The sequence below is a fragment of the Portunus trituberculatus genome, chromosome 44, assembly GCF_017591435.1.
Source record: "Portunus trituberculatus isolate SZX2019 chromosome 44, ASM1759143v1, whole genome shotgun sequence".
Classification (NCBI taxonomy): Eukaryota; Metazoa; Arthropoda; class Malacostraca; order Decapoda; family Portunidae; genus Portunus; species Portunus trituberculatus.
The window spans coordinates 17,261,685-17,279,467 of record NC_059298.1 but is presented as its reverse complement, the minus strand read 5'-3'; the positions used below and the strand labels follow the sequence as shown (position 1 = coordinate 17,279,467).

Sequence of the window (17,783 nt, the reverse complement as noted above, 5' to 3'; positions counted from 1 at the left end):
ATCAGCCTTTCTGTAATTTAATCGGTCTCCTTTGTATGATTCATCTCTATCTTCCTTTCCTTCTTCTATATCCATTTCTAATATTACATGGTCACTCTTTCCCAATGGGCACTTGTATCTTATATCATCGTTAATTGGTATATCCCTTGTAAAACTAGGTCTAATCTTGCCGGCTCATCGTTTCCTCTGAATCTTGTGTTTTCCTTTACTCTTTGGACCATCAAATTATCTATCATTAGGTTCAGGAATCTATCTCCCAGGCATCTTCCCCATACCACTTTCATAATTTTCCCAGTCTACCTCCTTACAGTTGAAATCTCCTACCAATATCACTTTTCTCCTTTCCTTAATGATTCTTGTAAGACTCCTTATTGTGTCATCTATCATGTCTCTATATTCTTGGTTAGTCCATGAGTTTGTTTTGGTGGCACATATGTTCCAATGATTGTTAACTCCTTTTGTTAATATGCATCTTAACATACAGTATTTCTGATTTTCCTTCCCCAAACTCCACTTGATTTACCACTATCTCCTTCCTTAACATCATCATGACTCCTCCTCCTCCTTTACCCACTCTGTCTCTCCTCCATATATTATACCTTTTATCTATGTCTATTTTTATTGCTTCATTTAACTTTGTTTCTACCAGGCATACAATATCTGGTTCTTCTTTCTTTATGTAATCTCTTAATTCTAATTTACTAGATAAAATCCCATCTATGTTTGTATACATCATTTTTAATCTCTTGTTCTTATCATTTTTAGTTCTTCTTTCTTTATGTAATCTCTTAATTCTAATTTACTAGATAAAATCCCATCTATGTTTGTATACATCATTTTAATCTCTTGTTCTTATCATTTTAGTTAAACTTGCTCCATTCTTTTCTCTTCTTTCTCTTTTATATACCATTTCCTTATCCTGTCTCCTATAATTCTCCAAAAAAATGCCTTCTTCTCCTCCTCTGACCTTTCATTATTTTTTTCTCTTGCTTCTGCCACCAGTTCATTGTGTCTCTTCCTTTCCTCCACGTTTCTATTTTTCTTTATATATATATATATATATATCTTTGCAACCTTCTGTTTCTCTGAGTTTCATTTTTCTATATAGTACTTCTTCTGCTGCTGCTTGTGATTTTAGTAATATCTTAATTGGTCTCACTGTTCCTTCTTGATATGGTCCCATTCTGTGTGTAATTCACTGTTTGATCTGCTGCAGTCTCTGACGAGACAGCCAGACGTTACCCTACGGAACGAGCTCAGAGGTCATTATTTCCGATCTTGGGATAGGTCTGAGACCAGGCACACACCACACACCGGGACAACAAGGTCACAACTCCTCGATTTACATCCCGTACCTACTCACTGCTAGGTGAACAGGGCTACACTGAGGAGACACACCCAAATATCTCCACCCGGCCAGGGAATCGAACCCGTTATCTGGCTTGTGAAGCCAGCGCTCTAACCACTGAGCTACCGGGCCGTGTGTGTGTGTGTGTGTGTGTGTGTGTGGAGCTACCCATAAATTATTGGACAGTACTGTACACAGATTATACAAATTACACAAATCAATTGAGGGTCAGCTATAAACACTATTCACATGTTCATTACTGAGCTTACCTTGGAAGCACTGTCTTGAAGATTGGTGATGATCTGCTTGAGGTGCTTTACAATAAATGGCCACGAGTTTAACAAGAGCATTTTGTCCTTCATAAGCACCATAATGCTGTACCTGCAAAATAAAGCAATAGTTTAGATTTCAGTAATAAAATAATTTTTAATAGCAAAGTAAAAAGAAAAGACTTTTTAATAAGGTAGGTAATCATGATAACTATTAATGAACTGTAAAACTTTCTCTTTAGACTAACATGCTATTGCTTCAGAAAAATCCTTAAGGGGACCGTCCAGTGAGGTTTTTGAAAAATCGAAAATAAAGAGGTACGTGGGTAATTTATTTTCGCTGATAGATGTTTATTACACTATGTTAGTTTAGTAGTTACAAGCGAATTGACCCATAAATAACTGCATGAAAAATAAAAAATCAATTTTTTGAAAAATATATTTTTCCTATAAATTTTGTCACTAGAGGACATATTTCAATTTTGCAAATACGGTTATGAAGTATGTCATATACCAAAACTTTTTATCTCATAGAATTTTTATTTTTTTATTTTGATGGCCATTATGAATTTTTTTATTTTTCTTAAATTTTTTTATATAAATTATATTGCGGCACTTGAAAAATAAAATTCCTAATTCTATGAGGTGAAAATGTAGCAGCTTCATTGAGCTTCAAAATGATACCTCAAAATTGAAAATCCATTGAGAAATGTTGGAGAAGATTCAATTTGAATGATAAAAAAGTGGAAACTGAGAAAAAGGCATTTTTCGTCCTCTATGACCCTGTACATTTATTTGGGTTTGATATTTCATGCTCATACACTACTATGTGCATCATATATACTTTTTAGGCATGTTTAGAATATTCTGTACGACTCATATGGCACCTGGCCGCCCCTACAATGATTGTAGTTATTAGTCGTTCGAAGGCGAGGGTGTCTCCCATCCATGCATGGTCATTACATCTTGTAATTTCCACTTGCACCGTTTGTTTAGATATTGTAAGGCAAAAAAGGTAAGTAAAATAGGCTGAATTGTGGCTTGCAAGGTGTGAAATAACAGGCGAGATACTCAATAGATCCTCCTACCATCGCAGTCACATGGACACTGAAATGGAAAATGTGTTCCTGTGTACGCCATAGTACCGAGTTGCCAGCGCCCACCTTTCCTTACCAAAGAAACCACATTCCATGGGTTTTTCCGTGCTTATTATCATCATTTATGGTACAGAGAGTGGGGAAGGCCCCTGTTCATGGCAGGGGCCCTTTAAAGTTTAAATACCCCACGTATTTTAGTGTCTTTCCCCAAAATACTCCATCACTATGTTGCCATATGTTTGGGGATGCTCTGGTGGTGTTTTGGGGATTTTCAATTTTTATCAGATTTTTCGATACCATGGCCACCGGACAGTCCCCTTAAACATCTACCACTTCACAAACTTTTATCTGGTTGCAATGTGGGTACAGGTGTGACCATTCTACTGATGATCTGGCCTTTTTCACTGAATTTTGGTCAACCTCTTAAACTCTAGCAGTGTATAAAGACAGAAAATTTCTACTCACCACCTCTGGAAACCCCTGGCCTGGACATCTCTCAGGAAGAAAGTATAAGACAGTACATGGCCTCTTGCCTCATCACCAAAATATATGGGTCCCTCTTTTCCAGGACATACCTGTATGTGTAATGTATATAACTTATTTGATGCCATGTCAGGAAATCAAGTAATGTAAACATAAAAAAGTCAGCACTAAGTATTTGAGGGTGTTTGATAATCGATACCTATGAACACTGAAAATTCACAAATAATTCATTTGCCCCCTACAAACCTTTTAATTCTCCCTAAGATGGTACACCCCCCTTCAAAATGTTCCTTATATCCCTATGCCCTTTTCTAAATAAGGAAAAAAAAAACTCATGCAACCGGCAACATAATGTTTCACAAACAATTAAAATAATGAGGAATACTGTGTGGAATTTTATAGTCCATATCATAACCAACACGTGCCAATGCTGGCATCCCATACACTCTAACCTTCTGTCTCCAAAACATCACTACTGTGGTAAACAAACACACATGTATGTATCCTTAATATTGTATCTACAGTGCATTTTAACAAATAAACATGTCTTAGAATGAATCCATGATGAGATGATATTAACATGACTTGCAGAAAATGTACATAACTGGTTCTCAAAAACATTAAAAATAATGTGTGTATTTACCCAGTTCCATATTACAGGGTTTCAGCATCAATCATAGTGACCTGTCTCCATACCTACATTTATCCAACTTTCTGCTGTTACATTCTCTTCACTCAATCCATTCCAGATATCCATTGTCCTGTGTGTGTGTGTGTGTGTGTGTATTTACCTAATTTACCTAATTGTAACATACGGGAAAAGAGCTATGCTCGTACTGTCCCGTCTCCATATCTACTAATGTCCAGCTTTTTCTTAAAATCATGAATATTCCTTGCGTTGACCACTTCCACGTCTAAACTATTCCATGCTTCCACCCTTCTATGAGGAAGCTATATTTTCACATCTCTCCTATAAGTGGCCATTTTAGTTTTTTCCCATGCCCTCTCGACATTCTTTCATTCCACATACACAGATCTTCCCTATCCATTTTTCCATGCCAATCATCACTCTGTATATTGCTATCAGGTCTCCCCTTTCTCTTCTGTTTTCCAGGGTCGGAAGTTGCATTCTGTTCAGTCTGTCTTCATAAGTCAAATCTCTTAAGTCAGGCACCATTTTGTTGCAGCCCTCTGTACTTTCTCTAGTTTTCTTATGTGTTTCTTTAAGTTCGGAGCCCACTGTATTGTTGCATATTCAAGCCTTGGTCTTATCATTGCAGTAATTATTTTCTTCATCATTTCTTCATCTAAATATCTGAACGCCACTCTTATGTTCCTCAATAAGTTCAATACTTCTCCAATTATTTTGTTTATATGTCTCTCTGGCGATAGGTCATTGGTAATTGTCACCCCAAGGTCTTTTCTTCATGACTGGTTTTATGTCTTCATTTCCTATCTTGTACATACTCCTGATTCTTCTTTCACTCTTGCCAAACTCTAATTTCTTGCATTTTGTTGTGTTGAACTCCATTTGCCATGTACAGCTCCATTTCCATATTCTGTCCAAGTCTTCCTGGAGTAGTTCGCAATCTTTGTCACATCTCACTTTTCTTAACAATTTTGCATCGTCTGCAAATAGGCTCACATAACTGGACACCCCATCCACCATGTCATTTATGTAGACCGCGAACATTACTGGTGCCAACACTGATCCCTGTGGAACTCCACTCTCCACCAAGCCCCATTCTGATGGTCTGTCCTTAATTATTGTTCTCATTTCTCTTCCTACCAAAAGTCTTCCATCCATTTTAGTAAACTGCCATGCACTCCTCCTACCATTTCAAGTTTCCAGATCAGTCTCCGGTGTGGTACCTTATCAAAGGCCTTTTTTAAATCCAGATATATTCCATCAGCCCAACCATCTCTTTCCTGTATTACATCTATCACCCTCGAATAGTAACATATCAGGTTTGTCGTGCATGAACGCCCTTTTCTAAAACCAAATTGACACTCACAAAGTATGTCATTTTCTCCAAGAAGTCTGTCCATCTATTCTTCACCACCCTCTCACACATCTTAGCTACCACACTTGTAAGTGACACTGGTCTATAGTTCAATGGGTCTCTCTTGTTACCTGATTTATAAATTGGGACAATGTTAGCTCTTTTCCAGTCTTGGGGCACTACACCTTCCCTTAATGAGGCATCAATTACTTCACAAACTTTTTCTGCCAGTTGCTCCTGCATTCTCTTAAAATCCATCCTGATACCCCATCAGGTCCCACAGCTTTTCTCACTTCTAAACTCCCCATCATATTCTTGATCTCCTCCACAGTTACTTGAAACTCCTTCATAATCCCTTTCTGTTCCATTACCAGTGGTTTGTCAAAAGCAGTCTCCTTTGTGAATACCTTCCGAAAGCATCCATTCATAGCCTCTGCCATTTCCTGGGATCCTCACTGCATACTCCATTTACTTCTAAACTTTCAATACTTTCTCTATTTTTGATGTTGTTGTTCACATGTCTGTAAAAAGCCTTGGTTGGTCTTTACATTTATCAATTATATCCTTTTCTTGTTTCTTTCTTTCTTCTCTTCTAATCAACACATATTCATTTCTTGCTCTTTTGTAACTTTCCCACTGCTTAATCCGTCTTTTCCTTCTCCACCTCTTCCATGCATCCTCTTTTCTTGTTCTAGCCTTTTCACATCTATCGTTAAACCAGTCCTGCTTTCCAACTTCTCTATGTTGTCTTATTGGTACAAATTTTTTCTCACCTTCTTTGTATATTTTTATAAATTCCTTCCACTTTTCATTTGCTCCCTTAGCACTCTTGAATTTCATCCAATTTGTCTCTTGAAAGAATTTCTTTAGGTTTCCAAAATCTGTCTTGGCATAATTCCATCTTCCCACTTTATATTCTTCATTTCTTCTAGATTTCTCCTTGAACTCCAAAACTGCATGATCACTCTTTGCTAAAGGGCACTCCACCCTCATCTCCTCAATGACCATTGGCTCTGTACTAAAGACCAAGTCCAGTCTTGACGATGCTCCCTCTCCTCCAAACCTAGTATCTTCTTTGACCCACTGAGTTAACACATTTTCCATTGCCAGTGTCAATAGTGTATTTCCCCATGTTGTCTCTGATCCTTCCATTGACCAGTCCTCCCAACACACCTCTTTACAATTAAAATCTCCCATCATTATAGTTCGTTCACAGCCACCCAACATTTCTTCCAGACATGTTCCTGTATCACTTATCATTTCTTCATATTCCTGTACTGACCATGCATTTGTCTTAGGTGGTACGTACACCACTATGTAGTGCCTCTTTTTCCTTCATTAGTTTCTGCTCTGATCTTTAGCACTTCTGCCTTTCCCATACCTTCTTTCACTTGATCCACCTTTATATCTTTTTAACCAGCAACATCACTCCTCCTCCCATCTTACCTACTCTATTTCTTTTCCAAACATTATATTTCCTTCTCCAACCATCATCAGGTCTTCTCCCTCTCTCAGTTTTGTTTCAGTAAGACCCACAATATCTGGGTTCTTGTCCCTCAAGTAATCGTTGAGTTCTAAAATCCCCGATATCACTCCATTTATGTTGGAATACATTACATTCGCTCATACGTAAGTTTCTTTAGTCCTTTCTTGCTGTACTTTTCTGGGTTATGAACCACTTCCTCAGTCTCATATCCATGTGTGTGTGTGTGTGTGTGTGTGTGTGTGTGTGTGTGTGTGTGTGTGTGTGTGTGTGTGTGTGTGTGTGTGTGTGTGTGTGTGTGTGTGTGTGTGTGTGTGTGTTTGTGTATTACAGGTATTACCGAGCTAAGCTCTCTGTGTCCTGTCTCCTTGTCCACTCTGTCATACCTCTCTTTCATCTGATTGACACACACGTCAACGACATCACTGCTCAGTTTATTCCACTTATCAATACTACGATGCGGAAACTGTTTTTCTCACGTCATTTAGACAGATGTCTTTTATTAATTTTTTCCATGTCCCGGAGATGATTACTTGTGGTCACCTTTATCAACTCTCTGTCCAATATGTCAATCTTGTTCACCAATTTATACATAGTTATCATGTCCCCTCTTGTTCTTCTCTCTTCTAATGTGGTCAGCCCCAGCTTCCTCAGTCTTTCCTCATAGTCTAACTCCCTGAGTCCTGGTACCATCCTTGTTGTCAGCCTCTGTACCCTTTCCACCTTCTTTACATTTTTCTTCATATGCGGTGACCAGACACAAGCTGCATATTCTAACTGGGGTCTTATTAAGGTACATAATATCTTCTTCATCATTCCTTCATCTAGGTAGTGGAATGCAAGGCCAATATTTTGAAGCATTATATGTTTTCCCAAATATCTTGTTAATGTGTTTCTCCGGTGACAAAGTGTTTTGCACGGTTACTCCTAAGTCTTTCTCCTCATTGGTCTCTTTAATTTTCTAATCACCCAGCCTGTAATCCCTGTTTGGTCTGTATCTACTTCTTCCTGTTTTCATAACATGGCTCTTGTCTATATCAAATTCCATCTGCCACTCTTTACTCCACTCATATATTTTATCAACATCTTCCTGTAACTTGTTACAATCTTCCACATTCTTTACTCTCCTCATAATTTTAGTATCGTCCGCAAACATGTTCATGTAACTGTCAATTCCTACTGACATATCATTAACATAAATCACAAACATGATGGGACCAAGCACTGACCCTTGTGGAACTCCACTGGTTACCTCCTTCTCACCACTGTTCTCATTTCTCTTCCCACTAAGTAATTTTCCATCCATTTTGCTAGTTTATCATTTACTCCTCAATTCTTCTTTAGTTTCCACATCAGTCTATTGTGTGGTACTTTATCAAAGGCCTTTCTCAAGTCCAGGTAGATAGCATCCACCCATCCCTCTCTATGTTGTAGTATGTCAGTCACTCTTGAATAAAAACATAATAAATTGGATACGCACGATCTTCCTTTTCTGAAACCAAACTGTCTTTCACTCAGAATGTTTCCACTTTCTAGATACTCACTCCACTTAGCTTTAATTACTTCTTCACATATCTAGCACAATATACTAGTCAACGATACTGGTCTATAATTTAGGGGTTCCATTCTACTACCATTCTTATATATAGGCACAATGTCAGCTCTTTTCCACTCTTTCGGGACTATTCCTGATCGTATGGAGGTTTCCACAATATCAACAATTGATCCTTACATTCTTTTAGCAACCTCCCAGATATGCCATCAGGCCCCATTCATTTATTAATATCCAAATTGCTTATAATTTTCCTTACATCTTCCTTAGTAACCATGATGTCCTGCATTTGCTTTATTTCTGTAGGCCTTTCTCCTATAAAATGCTCCTCCTTTGTAAACACTTTGCAAAAGTTGTCGTTCAAAATTTCAGCTATATCTCTAGCATCCTCATATACTTCTTCCCCATTTTTTACCATTTCTATTGCCTCCCTTATATTTAGTTTTCCATTTATGAATTTGTAAAACATTTTAGGGTCACTATCACAGTTTTCCACCACCCTCTGTTCATATTCCTTTTGTGCTGTTCTCCTCACTTCAACATATCTATTCCTTGCTGTTTTGTAAACTTCTCTTGATAATACATCACTGTTTTTCTTAAGTTTCTTACATGCCTTTTCTTTGTTCTTTTTTGCTTCTTCACAATTTCTATTAAACCACTGTTTATTATTTAAAGTCCTCTTTCTATGATATGGCACAAACTTTTTCACAGCAGAGTTATATAAATCCATAAATTTATCGTATTTCAATTACATATCCCTTTCCTGGTATACCACGGACCAGTCAATTATATGGTTATAATTTGCCCTAATATAATTTAATTTTTCCTCCCTGCGTTCCACAATCTTATTTGTGCTTAATTCCGTATCCAGCTCAAAGCTTAGGACATCATGATCGCTTTTCCCCAAGGGACATTCATGTTCAATTTCCTCTTTTAGAGAGATGCCCCTGGTAAATACCAAATCCAACCTTGCTGCAACATCTTGTCCCCTGCACCTTGTTGGTGATCTCACCCACTGTGTCATCAAGTTATTTGTTGCTACATTTAACAATTCCTCTGCCCATTCACCACCGTTCACCACTTCGTAGTCCTCCCACACTATTTCTTTACAATTAAAGTCCCCAACTATCATCACTCTATCCTTTCTGTTGAGTTCTTGCTTTATTCTGTCTAGAGTATTTCTCATCACCATTTGGTACTGTTCATATTCCCAAGCACTGGTTCTGAGTGGTATGTATACTGTTATAATATTAATGTCCCTCTTACCATCTGTTATAAGCACATTTATCACTTCCTCATTTCTCTTACTATAGTTCACCTCCTTCACTATCAGATCTTCCTTAGTAAGAACCATTATACCACCACCTCCTTTATTTTTTCTATCATTTCTCCATACTTTGTAGTGTTTTACAACAAACCAATCTAGCTTTATTTTGGGCCTTAGCTTTGTTTCCACCACACACATTATGTCCGGTTCATTATTTCTTAGGTAATCAATACATTCTAGCCTCTTAGACAGAAATCCATCTATATTCATGTAAGTCACTTGTATTCCATTCCTAGTCTCTTTCTTCCATGTAATGTCTATTCCGTCTGTTTTATCCACCACTTCTTTAGCCTCCCATTTCTCATCCTCCAAAAAAACTTGGTGTGTGTGAGTGTGTGTGTGTGTGTGTGTGTGTTTGTGTATTTACCTAGTTGTATTGTACAGGGTTCGAGCAGGGCTCATAGTGTCCCGTCTCCATATCTCCATTTATCTAGTTTTTCTTTAAAGTTATACACACTATGTGGTGCGACAATTTCATTATCCAATGCATTCCATTTTTCCACCGTTCTGTGTGGAAAACTGTATTTTCCAATATCCTTCACACACTGCCTCATCCTGATCTTCTTTTCATGTCCTCTTGTCCTTCCATCTTCTTCTGTCAACAGCACCAGGTCTTCTTTGTCTATCTTTTCAATATCATTTACTATCTTATACATTGTTATTAGGTCCCCACATTCTCTTCTATCTTGTAAGGTTGGCAGTCCCATTTCCTTCAATCGTTCTTCATATGTGAGGTCCTTTAATTTCGGCACCATCTTTGTAGCAATCTTCTGTATCCTTTCCAGTTTTCTCATATCTTTTTTAGAGCTCGGAGACCATACCACTGCTGCATATTCCAGCCTTGGACGTATCATGCTTGTGATGATTTTTTTCATCATATCTTTATCCATGTAATGAAATGCCACTCTTATATCAGTCAACATCTTATATGATAGTCCAAATATCTTGTTTATGTGTTTATCAGGGCTCAGATTTTCTTGTATGATCACTCCAAGATCTTTTTCCTCTTTTGTCTTCGTTATTTCCTCTTGCCCTATCAAATAGTTCCATACTGGTCTTCTCTTACTCTTTCCTAGTTCCATTACGTGACATTTCTTGGCATTAAACTCCAATTTCCACTTCTTGCTCCATTCATAGATCTTGTTTAAAATCTTCCTGTAGCAGTATACAGTCCTCTCTGGTTTTGATAACTTTTACCAACTTTGCATCATCAGCGAATAAATTCATATAGCTATTTATCCCAATGTGAATGTCATTTACATAAAACTTGAAACATAATGGGGGCTAACACTGACCCTTGTGGCACTCCGCTAGTTACTTTACTCCAAGATGATTATGTATCTCTGATCACAGTTCTCATTTCTCTAACCTTCAAATAATCTCTTGCCCATTCGAGCAAGGTTCCACGCAGTCCTCATATGTTCTCTAGTTTCCAAAGAAGTCTTCCATGAGGGACTTTATCAAATGCCTTTTTAATGTCCAGGTATACTGTGTCTACCCATCCATCTCTGTTTTCAAGTCCTGCAATAACTCTGGAGTAGAAGCTTATCAAGTTTGACAAACATGACTGCCCTATCCTGAATCCAAGTTGTCTGTTCGATATGACTTGCTCCTCTTCTAGAAATTTAACCCATTTTTCTTTGATAATTATTTCACATAACTTCCCTACGACACTTGTAAGTGACACTGGTCTGTAGTTTAGTGGTTCAGTTGCCTTTCCTCCTTTAAATATCGGTATTACATTGGCTCTCCTCCACACTTGTGGAACTTTTCCTTCATTTATTGAACTTTAAATTATTTCCCAAATTGGATCCAGTAATTGCTCTTTACATTCTTTTAACACCCAGCCTGATACACCATCTGGCCCCATTGCTTTTCTGACTTCCAACTTGTCCAGTAATCTTCCAATATCATCTTTGTGCACTGCAATCTCCTGTAATCCTTGGCAATCCAATGTCCTATTAGGTTCTGTGAAATCATCATTTTCAGTGAATACCGTTTTGAAGCTCTCATTCATTATTTCACACATTTCTTTCTCTGTTTGGTATGCCTTCCCTTCTTTAATTAATTTTTCAATTGTTTCCTTATTCTTCGTTTTGCCATTTATAAACTTGTAGAAAAGCTTGGGTTCATCCTTGCTTTTATCCACTACATCTTTCTCAAATTTTCTTTCTTCCTCTCTCCTTACTCTAATATATTCTTTTCTAGTATCTTTGTACTGCCGACTATTATAGTCATTTCCCAGCTTTAAAAGTTTCTTCCACACTTTATTCTTTGTCTTTTTTGCTTGTAAGCATCTAGTATTGTACCATACATATATTTTTTTTCTGAACTCTATAAACAGGAACAAACTTTTTTACTCCTTCGTAGTATTTTTGTAAGAATATGTCATATTTCTCTTGTACCGTCTTCCTGCACATAATATTACTCCACTCAATATCAGCAAAATAACTCCTTAATTTTTCATAATCCACTGTTTCATAATTTAATCTCTCTCCTTTATAGTCCTCTCTGTGTCTTATCTCATCTTCCTTTTGCATTTGCATCTCTAATGTCACATGATCACTTTTCCCCATTGGACTAAGGTATTGTATGATTGGAGGGGACTCTGGTTTCTTTGTGAAGCAACGATGGTTCTTCTTGCCCCAGTACCTTGTTGACTCTTCTACCCAATGGTCCATTGTATTAACCATAGTTAGCTGTAACACTTTCTCACTCCACTGCCCAGCATTATCCATTACTTCCATCTCTCTCCAGTTTATTTTTTTACAGTTAAAGTCTCCAACTAAGAGTATTTTTCTATCTCTTCTTATTATGTTATCTAGGCACTTTATCGCCTCTCTTTGCATATCATTATGCTCTTCTGATCCCCATGTATTAGTCTTTGGTGGAACATAAGTGACTAATTTTTCTTTTCTTCATATCTTCTGTTCTGATTGTTACTCCCAATACTTTCACTTTGTCCTCTCCACATTGCACATCCTCCACACATATGTTGTCATGAACCATTATTAGCACTCCTCCTCCCCCTTTATCCTTCCTGTCCCTCCTCCAGGTATTATATCCTTCCTCTTTAAAGTTGACATGGATCTCTTTTTTCAGTTTTGTTTCAACGATACACATTACATCCGGCTTTTTCTCTTTCAAATAATCCTGAACTTCCAATATACTTGATAACAAACCATCTATGTTAGTATAAGTCACTCTTAATTTATTACTTCCTCCACGACCTTCTCTTTTTTCCTTAGGTACCACTTCTTTAGTCTCATATCCAGAACCCTCCAGTAACAATCCTTCTTCTCTCTCGCTCCAAAATTGGCAGTTATTTTTAGAGCTCTTTTTCGTAAGGGTTCTTTTCCGGTATGCTGGCGTACTGCAAATGTTACCCCTATTCCAAAGGATCTTCATCCTCCATTCACCCGGTGACTATAGACCCATTTCCATAACCCGGTGTTATCTAAGATTTTTGAGCGCCTGCCAACCGTCTCAATCGTTTTTAGATATTAATAATTTGTTGCCATCTAGTCAGTTTGGTTTTAGAAAAGGTCTCAGTACTTCTGATGCTCTCGTTTGCATAACGCACGACATGCAAGCTGCCCTTGATGCTGGTCATGAATCTAGAGTAATTTCACTTGATTTTAGTTCTGCATTTGATCGTGTTAATCATAGAGCCCTTTTATCGAAAGTTAGATCTATTGGTATTGGTGGCGCGTCCATCAAGTTCTGTCAGAGTTCCTAACAGTCAAGGCAGCGTGTGACTGTTGATGGCTGCCTTAGTTCTTTAGTCCAGTTGTATCCGGTGTTCCGCAGGGAAGTGTTCTGGGACCTCTTCTTTTATTATTTATACATCTGACATGTGGTGTGGGATTGAATCTAATATGGTTGCTTATGCTGATGACACCACTATATATGCGACAATTCCTTCCCCACAGGATAGGCAGAGAGTCGCTAATGTACTCACTCAAGATGTTTCAAGGATTCTGTCATGGTGTGATCGGTGGGGTATGAAACTGAACCCGAGTAAATCCCATAGTATGGTTATTAGCAGATCAAGGACACCTTTCCCAGTTCACCCTGATATTGTTGTCAACAAGTACCTATTCCTAATTGTTCGTCTCTGAAGTTACTCGAGTCACCCTTGATCCCAAACTTACTTTTGAGTTGCACTTTGTTCACTTGCATCATCAGTCTCATGTAAAGTTGGTTTGTTACGCAAATGTAGGCGGATATATTCCTCTGATGATATTGTAAGAAATTGCTTTTACTCTTTCATACTGCCTCATTTTGAATATTGTCACTCTGTGTGGATCTCTGCAGCAGAGTCTCACTTAAAGCTTTTAGATAGAGCATTCAACCAGATTAAATTTCTTCTTCCTAATCTTGAGATTAATCTTCGCATCGTCGTTTGGTTGGATCATTGTCCTATTTCTTCAAAATCATGTCTAATTCCAACCACCCGTTGCATTGTCATTTGCCTGCCCCTTCACTACCAGCACGTGCTACAAGACATGACTGCCTTGATCATGAATGACCGTTCCTTGTCTGTGAATCGATGTAATACTTCACAATTTTCCCGGTGTTTTATCCCAGTATCTGCTAGACTCTGGAATACAATTCCCAACGAGATTGTTAATTCTAGTAACATTGAAGCATTTAAAAAACGTGTGAATACCTTTCTTCTCTCTGAACTCACTACCTCTTAGATCTCTACCAATCTTCCTATTCTGTTGTTCATTCCTGTTACTTCCTTTCACTTATCGGTGAGGTGCCGCCCACTGGGCCTTTGGGTTTATGCAGTTATGCTTTCCAGTGGGTCGCCTTCATTGACCTCATAATAATAATAATAATATCTTTGTCCTTTTCTCATTTTTTTCCTTAGCCTCACTTCTTAGCACTTTCTCCTTTTCCCTTTCCTCTATGTTCATATCTCTTTTTATCCATATTTCCTTGTGATCGACATCATCGGCCAGCTTCCCTTTTCTAGCCATAATTTTCTCTACAGCCACTTGAGATCTCATTTTCACCTTCATAGGTCTCTTTCCTCCTTCACTGTACCTTCCCAGTCTAATAATTAATTTCCTCTACCTCCTGCTCAAATTCTTGTGTGTTGTCTTGTACTCGTTTGATAACTGTTTTGGCCATTTCCCTTTCTTCACGTTCTCTTGTGAATTTATTTGGATTTTTCTTTTCTCCCATCCCATAAATCACAAAGCTTTTTTTTCTTGTCCACTACATCTCGCACTAAATCTTCCTTCTCCTTGATAACCTCTATTACAGCGACTTTGGTGTTCTCCTGAATTTGTCTCCTTACCACTTCTGAAAATTTGACTTTTTCCTCTTCTTGCTTGTTTCCATTCATTTCTTAATTCTTTCAACTTTTTATCAGCTAGACCACCTTCTACCCTGTCTGTAATCCCGTGCTGCACTTTATTCTGCAAGTTCTTTAGAGAGCTTTCATAATTTTGACATGTTTTAAGAACATCATTTTGCTTCCTTATTTCTACAATCTCCTCTTTCAATTCTTGGTTTATTTCACTTACTTTCTCACATTCAGTTACTCTTAGTTTCAGGGCTGTGTTTTCTGCAAGCAGTTGGTCTTGTTTATCCATAAGACTGGTCATCACCTCCTTCATGTATCTTAATTCTCTTTCTACATTAACAAGTCTTCTCATATTACATCGTTCATCCCGGAAACCTGAGAAATCCTTATCCATAATATCATCAGTCAGTTTCCTTAAACCTATAAGGGTTTCTATAATGCGTTGGTTCCCACTCGGCATATGTTTTGGTTCCGTCATGCACCTGGCAGCGCTACTTGGTTCCATCTCTCTCGTTATTCATTAATTATCTATATGTGATCTAATACTTATTTCCTTTGGAGATAGGAGAACCTATGGCCCCATCTCTCCCTGTACATACATCTAGGCCTGTGGTCCAACTCCTTTTGAAGTAATCTCAGTGAGCTGCTCAGATGCGTGTGTCCTGCTCGATGGCTCCGCGGTGTGTGTGTGTGTGTATTCACCTAGTTGTAATTTTACAGGGCCTGGGTATCATACTCGTGTGGCCCCGTCTCCATATCTACACACATCCAACTTTCCTTTAAAACTATGCACACTCCTCGCTGACACCACCTCCTCACTCAAACCATTCCACACCTCCACACATCTTTGTGGGAAACTATATTTCTTCACATCCTTCAAGCATATTCCCTTAGCTATCTTTTTACTATGCGATCTCGTAGTTCTATTTAAGTTTTTCTCTCTCAACATCATTTGCTCATTATCCACTTCATCCAGTCCGTTCAACAGTTTATAAACCTGTATTAAATCTCCTCTTTCTCTTCTTTGTTCCAAGGTAAGCAAATTCATTTCTTTTAATCTCTCCTCATAGGTCATTTCTGCCAATTCCGGAACCATTTTTGTTGCCATTCTCTGCAATCTCTCCAACTTCCTTATATGCTTCTTTTTATAAGGGGACCAAACCACTCCAGCATATTCCAATCTTGGTCTAATTACCGTACTAATTAATTTCTTCATCCTATCTTTATCCATATAATGGAAGGCTAATCCAATATTTCTTATCAAATTACACATTTCTCCAAACATCTTATCAATATGAGCCTCAAACTGCCCATGGTCTTGTATTATCACTCCCAAATCCTTTTCCTTTTCCACCTTTTTCAACACTACTTCTTCACCCATCTCATATGACCCTCTTGGCCATCTTCCACTCTTCCCCATATCCATCACATGACTTTTGCTCAGATTAAATTCCATTTGCCACCTCTTGCTCCACTCCCAAATCTTATCCAGATCTGCCTGTAAAATTTCACAATCTTCTTCACTCTTCACACACCTACACAACTTTGCATCATCCACAAACAAATTAATATAACTGTGTGTGTGTGTGTGTGTGTGTGTGTGTGTGTGTGTGTGTGTGTGTGTGTGTGTGTGTGTGTGTGTGTGTGTGTGTGTGTGTGTTTCACTGTTTGATCTGCTGCAGTCTCTGACGAGACAGCCAGACGTTACCCTACGGAGCGAGCTAAGAGCTCATTATTTCCGATCTTCGGATAGGCCTGAAACCAGGCACACACCACACACCGGGACAACAAGGTCACAAATCCTCGATTTACATCCCGTACCTACTCACTGCTAGGGGAACAGGGGCTACACGTGAAAGGAGACACACCCAAATATCTCCACCCGGCCGGGGAATCGAACCCCGGTCCTCTGACTTGTGAAGCCAGCGCTCTAATCACTGAGGTACCGGGTGTGTGTGTGTGTGTGTGTGTGTGTGTGTGTGTGTGTGTGTGTGTGTGTGTGTGTGTGTGTGTGTGTGTGTGTGTGTGTATTTACCTAGTTGTATATTACAGGGTTTGAGCAGGGCTCATAGTGACCTGTCTCCATATCTATATTTATCCATCTTTTCCTTAAATTTGTGCACACTTTCTGCTGCTACAATCTCTTCACTCAATCCATTCCAAATATTCACCACCCTGTGCATAAAAACTAAACTATTTAATGTTTCTTGAACACTGACTTTTCTTGATTTTCTTGGAGTGTCCTCTTATTCACCTACCACCATCCTCTGTCAGTGATACCAGGTCTTATCTACCTATCATTTCTATATGGTTCACTAACTTACACATCATTATTAGATCTCCTCTTTCCCATCTGTCTTTCACAGATGGTAGTCCATTTCCTTTGGTCTTTCTTCATAGGAAAGATCCTTTATTTATGGGACCATCTTTGTAGTGGTCCTCTGGATTCTTTCTATTCTCTTGATGTCTTTTTGTTTCTATACCATACCACTGCTGCATATTCTAGTCTAGGTCTTATCATAGTGATTATGATCTTTTTCATCATACTCTTCTCCATGTAATGAAATGCCATCCTGATGTTAGTTAGTCCATTATGTGTCTTTCTGGAGGATCTTACATAATTACTCCCAGCTCTTTTTCTTCACCAATTTTCATTATAATTTCTTCTCTCATTTTGTATTCCCACATAGGTCTTCTAATACTTTTACCCATTTCCATTACATGGTGTTAAATTCTAATTTTCACTCTTGGCTCCACTTCTAGATCTTACCAATATCTTTCTGCAATTCCCTACAGTCTTCGATGTCCCTTACTACTCTCAAAGGTTTTGCATCATCCGCAAAGAAATTTATGTAGCTACTCGGACCCTCTTGCATATCGTTAATATATACTTGGAACACA

The 17,783-nt window shown here is 38.2% G+C and overlaps 1 protein-coding gene across 4 annotated transcripts in view; it reads right to left on the bottom strand.

Moving 5' to 3' along the window:
- LOC123518545 (folliculin-like) overlaps positions 1 to 17,783 on the bottom strand; it is a 96,857-nt gene that overhangs the window by 63,978 nt on the left and 15,096 nt on the right. For 3 of the 4 annotated variants that reach the window (XM_045279373.1, XM_045279371.1, XM_045279374.1), the window contains exons 5-6: positions 3,180 to 3,289; positions 1,618 to 1,729 (exon numbers count right to left, since the gene is read on the bottom strand). In XM_045279373.1, coding sequence (XP_045135308.1) covers positions 1,618 to 1,729; positions 3,180 to 3,289 — 222 coding nt within the window. The remainder of the gene's footprint in view (positions 1 to 1,617; positions 1,730 to 3,179; positions 3,290 to 17,783) is intronic. The other variant, XM_045279372.1, reaches the window with a different exon arrangement.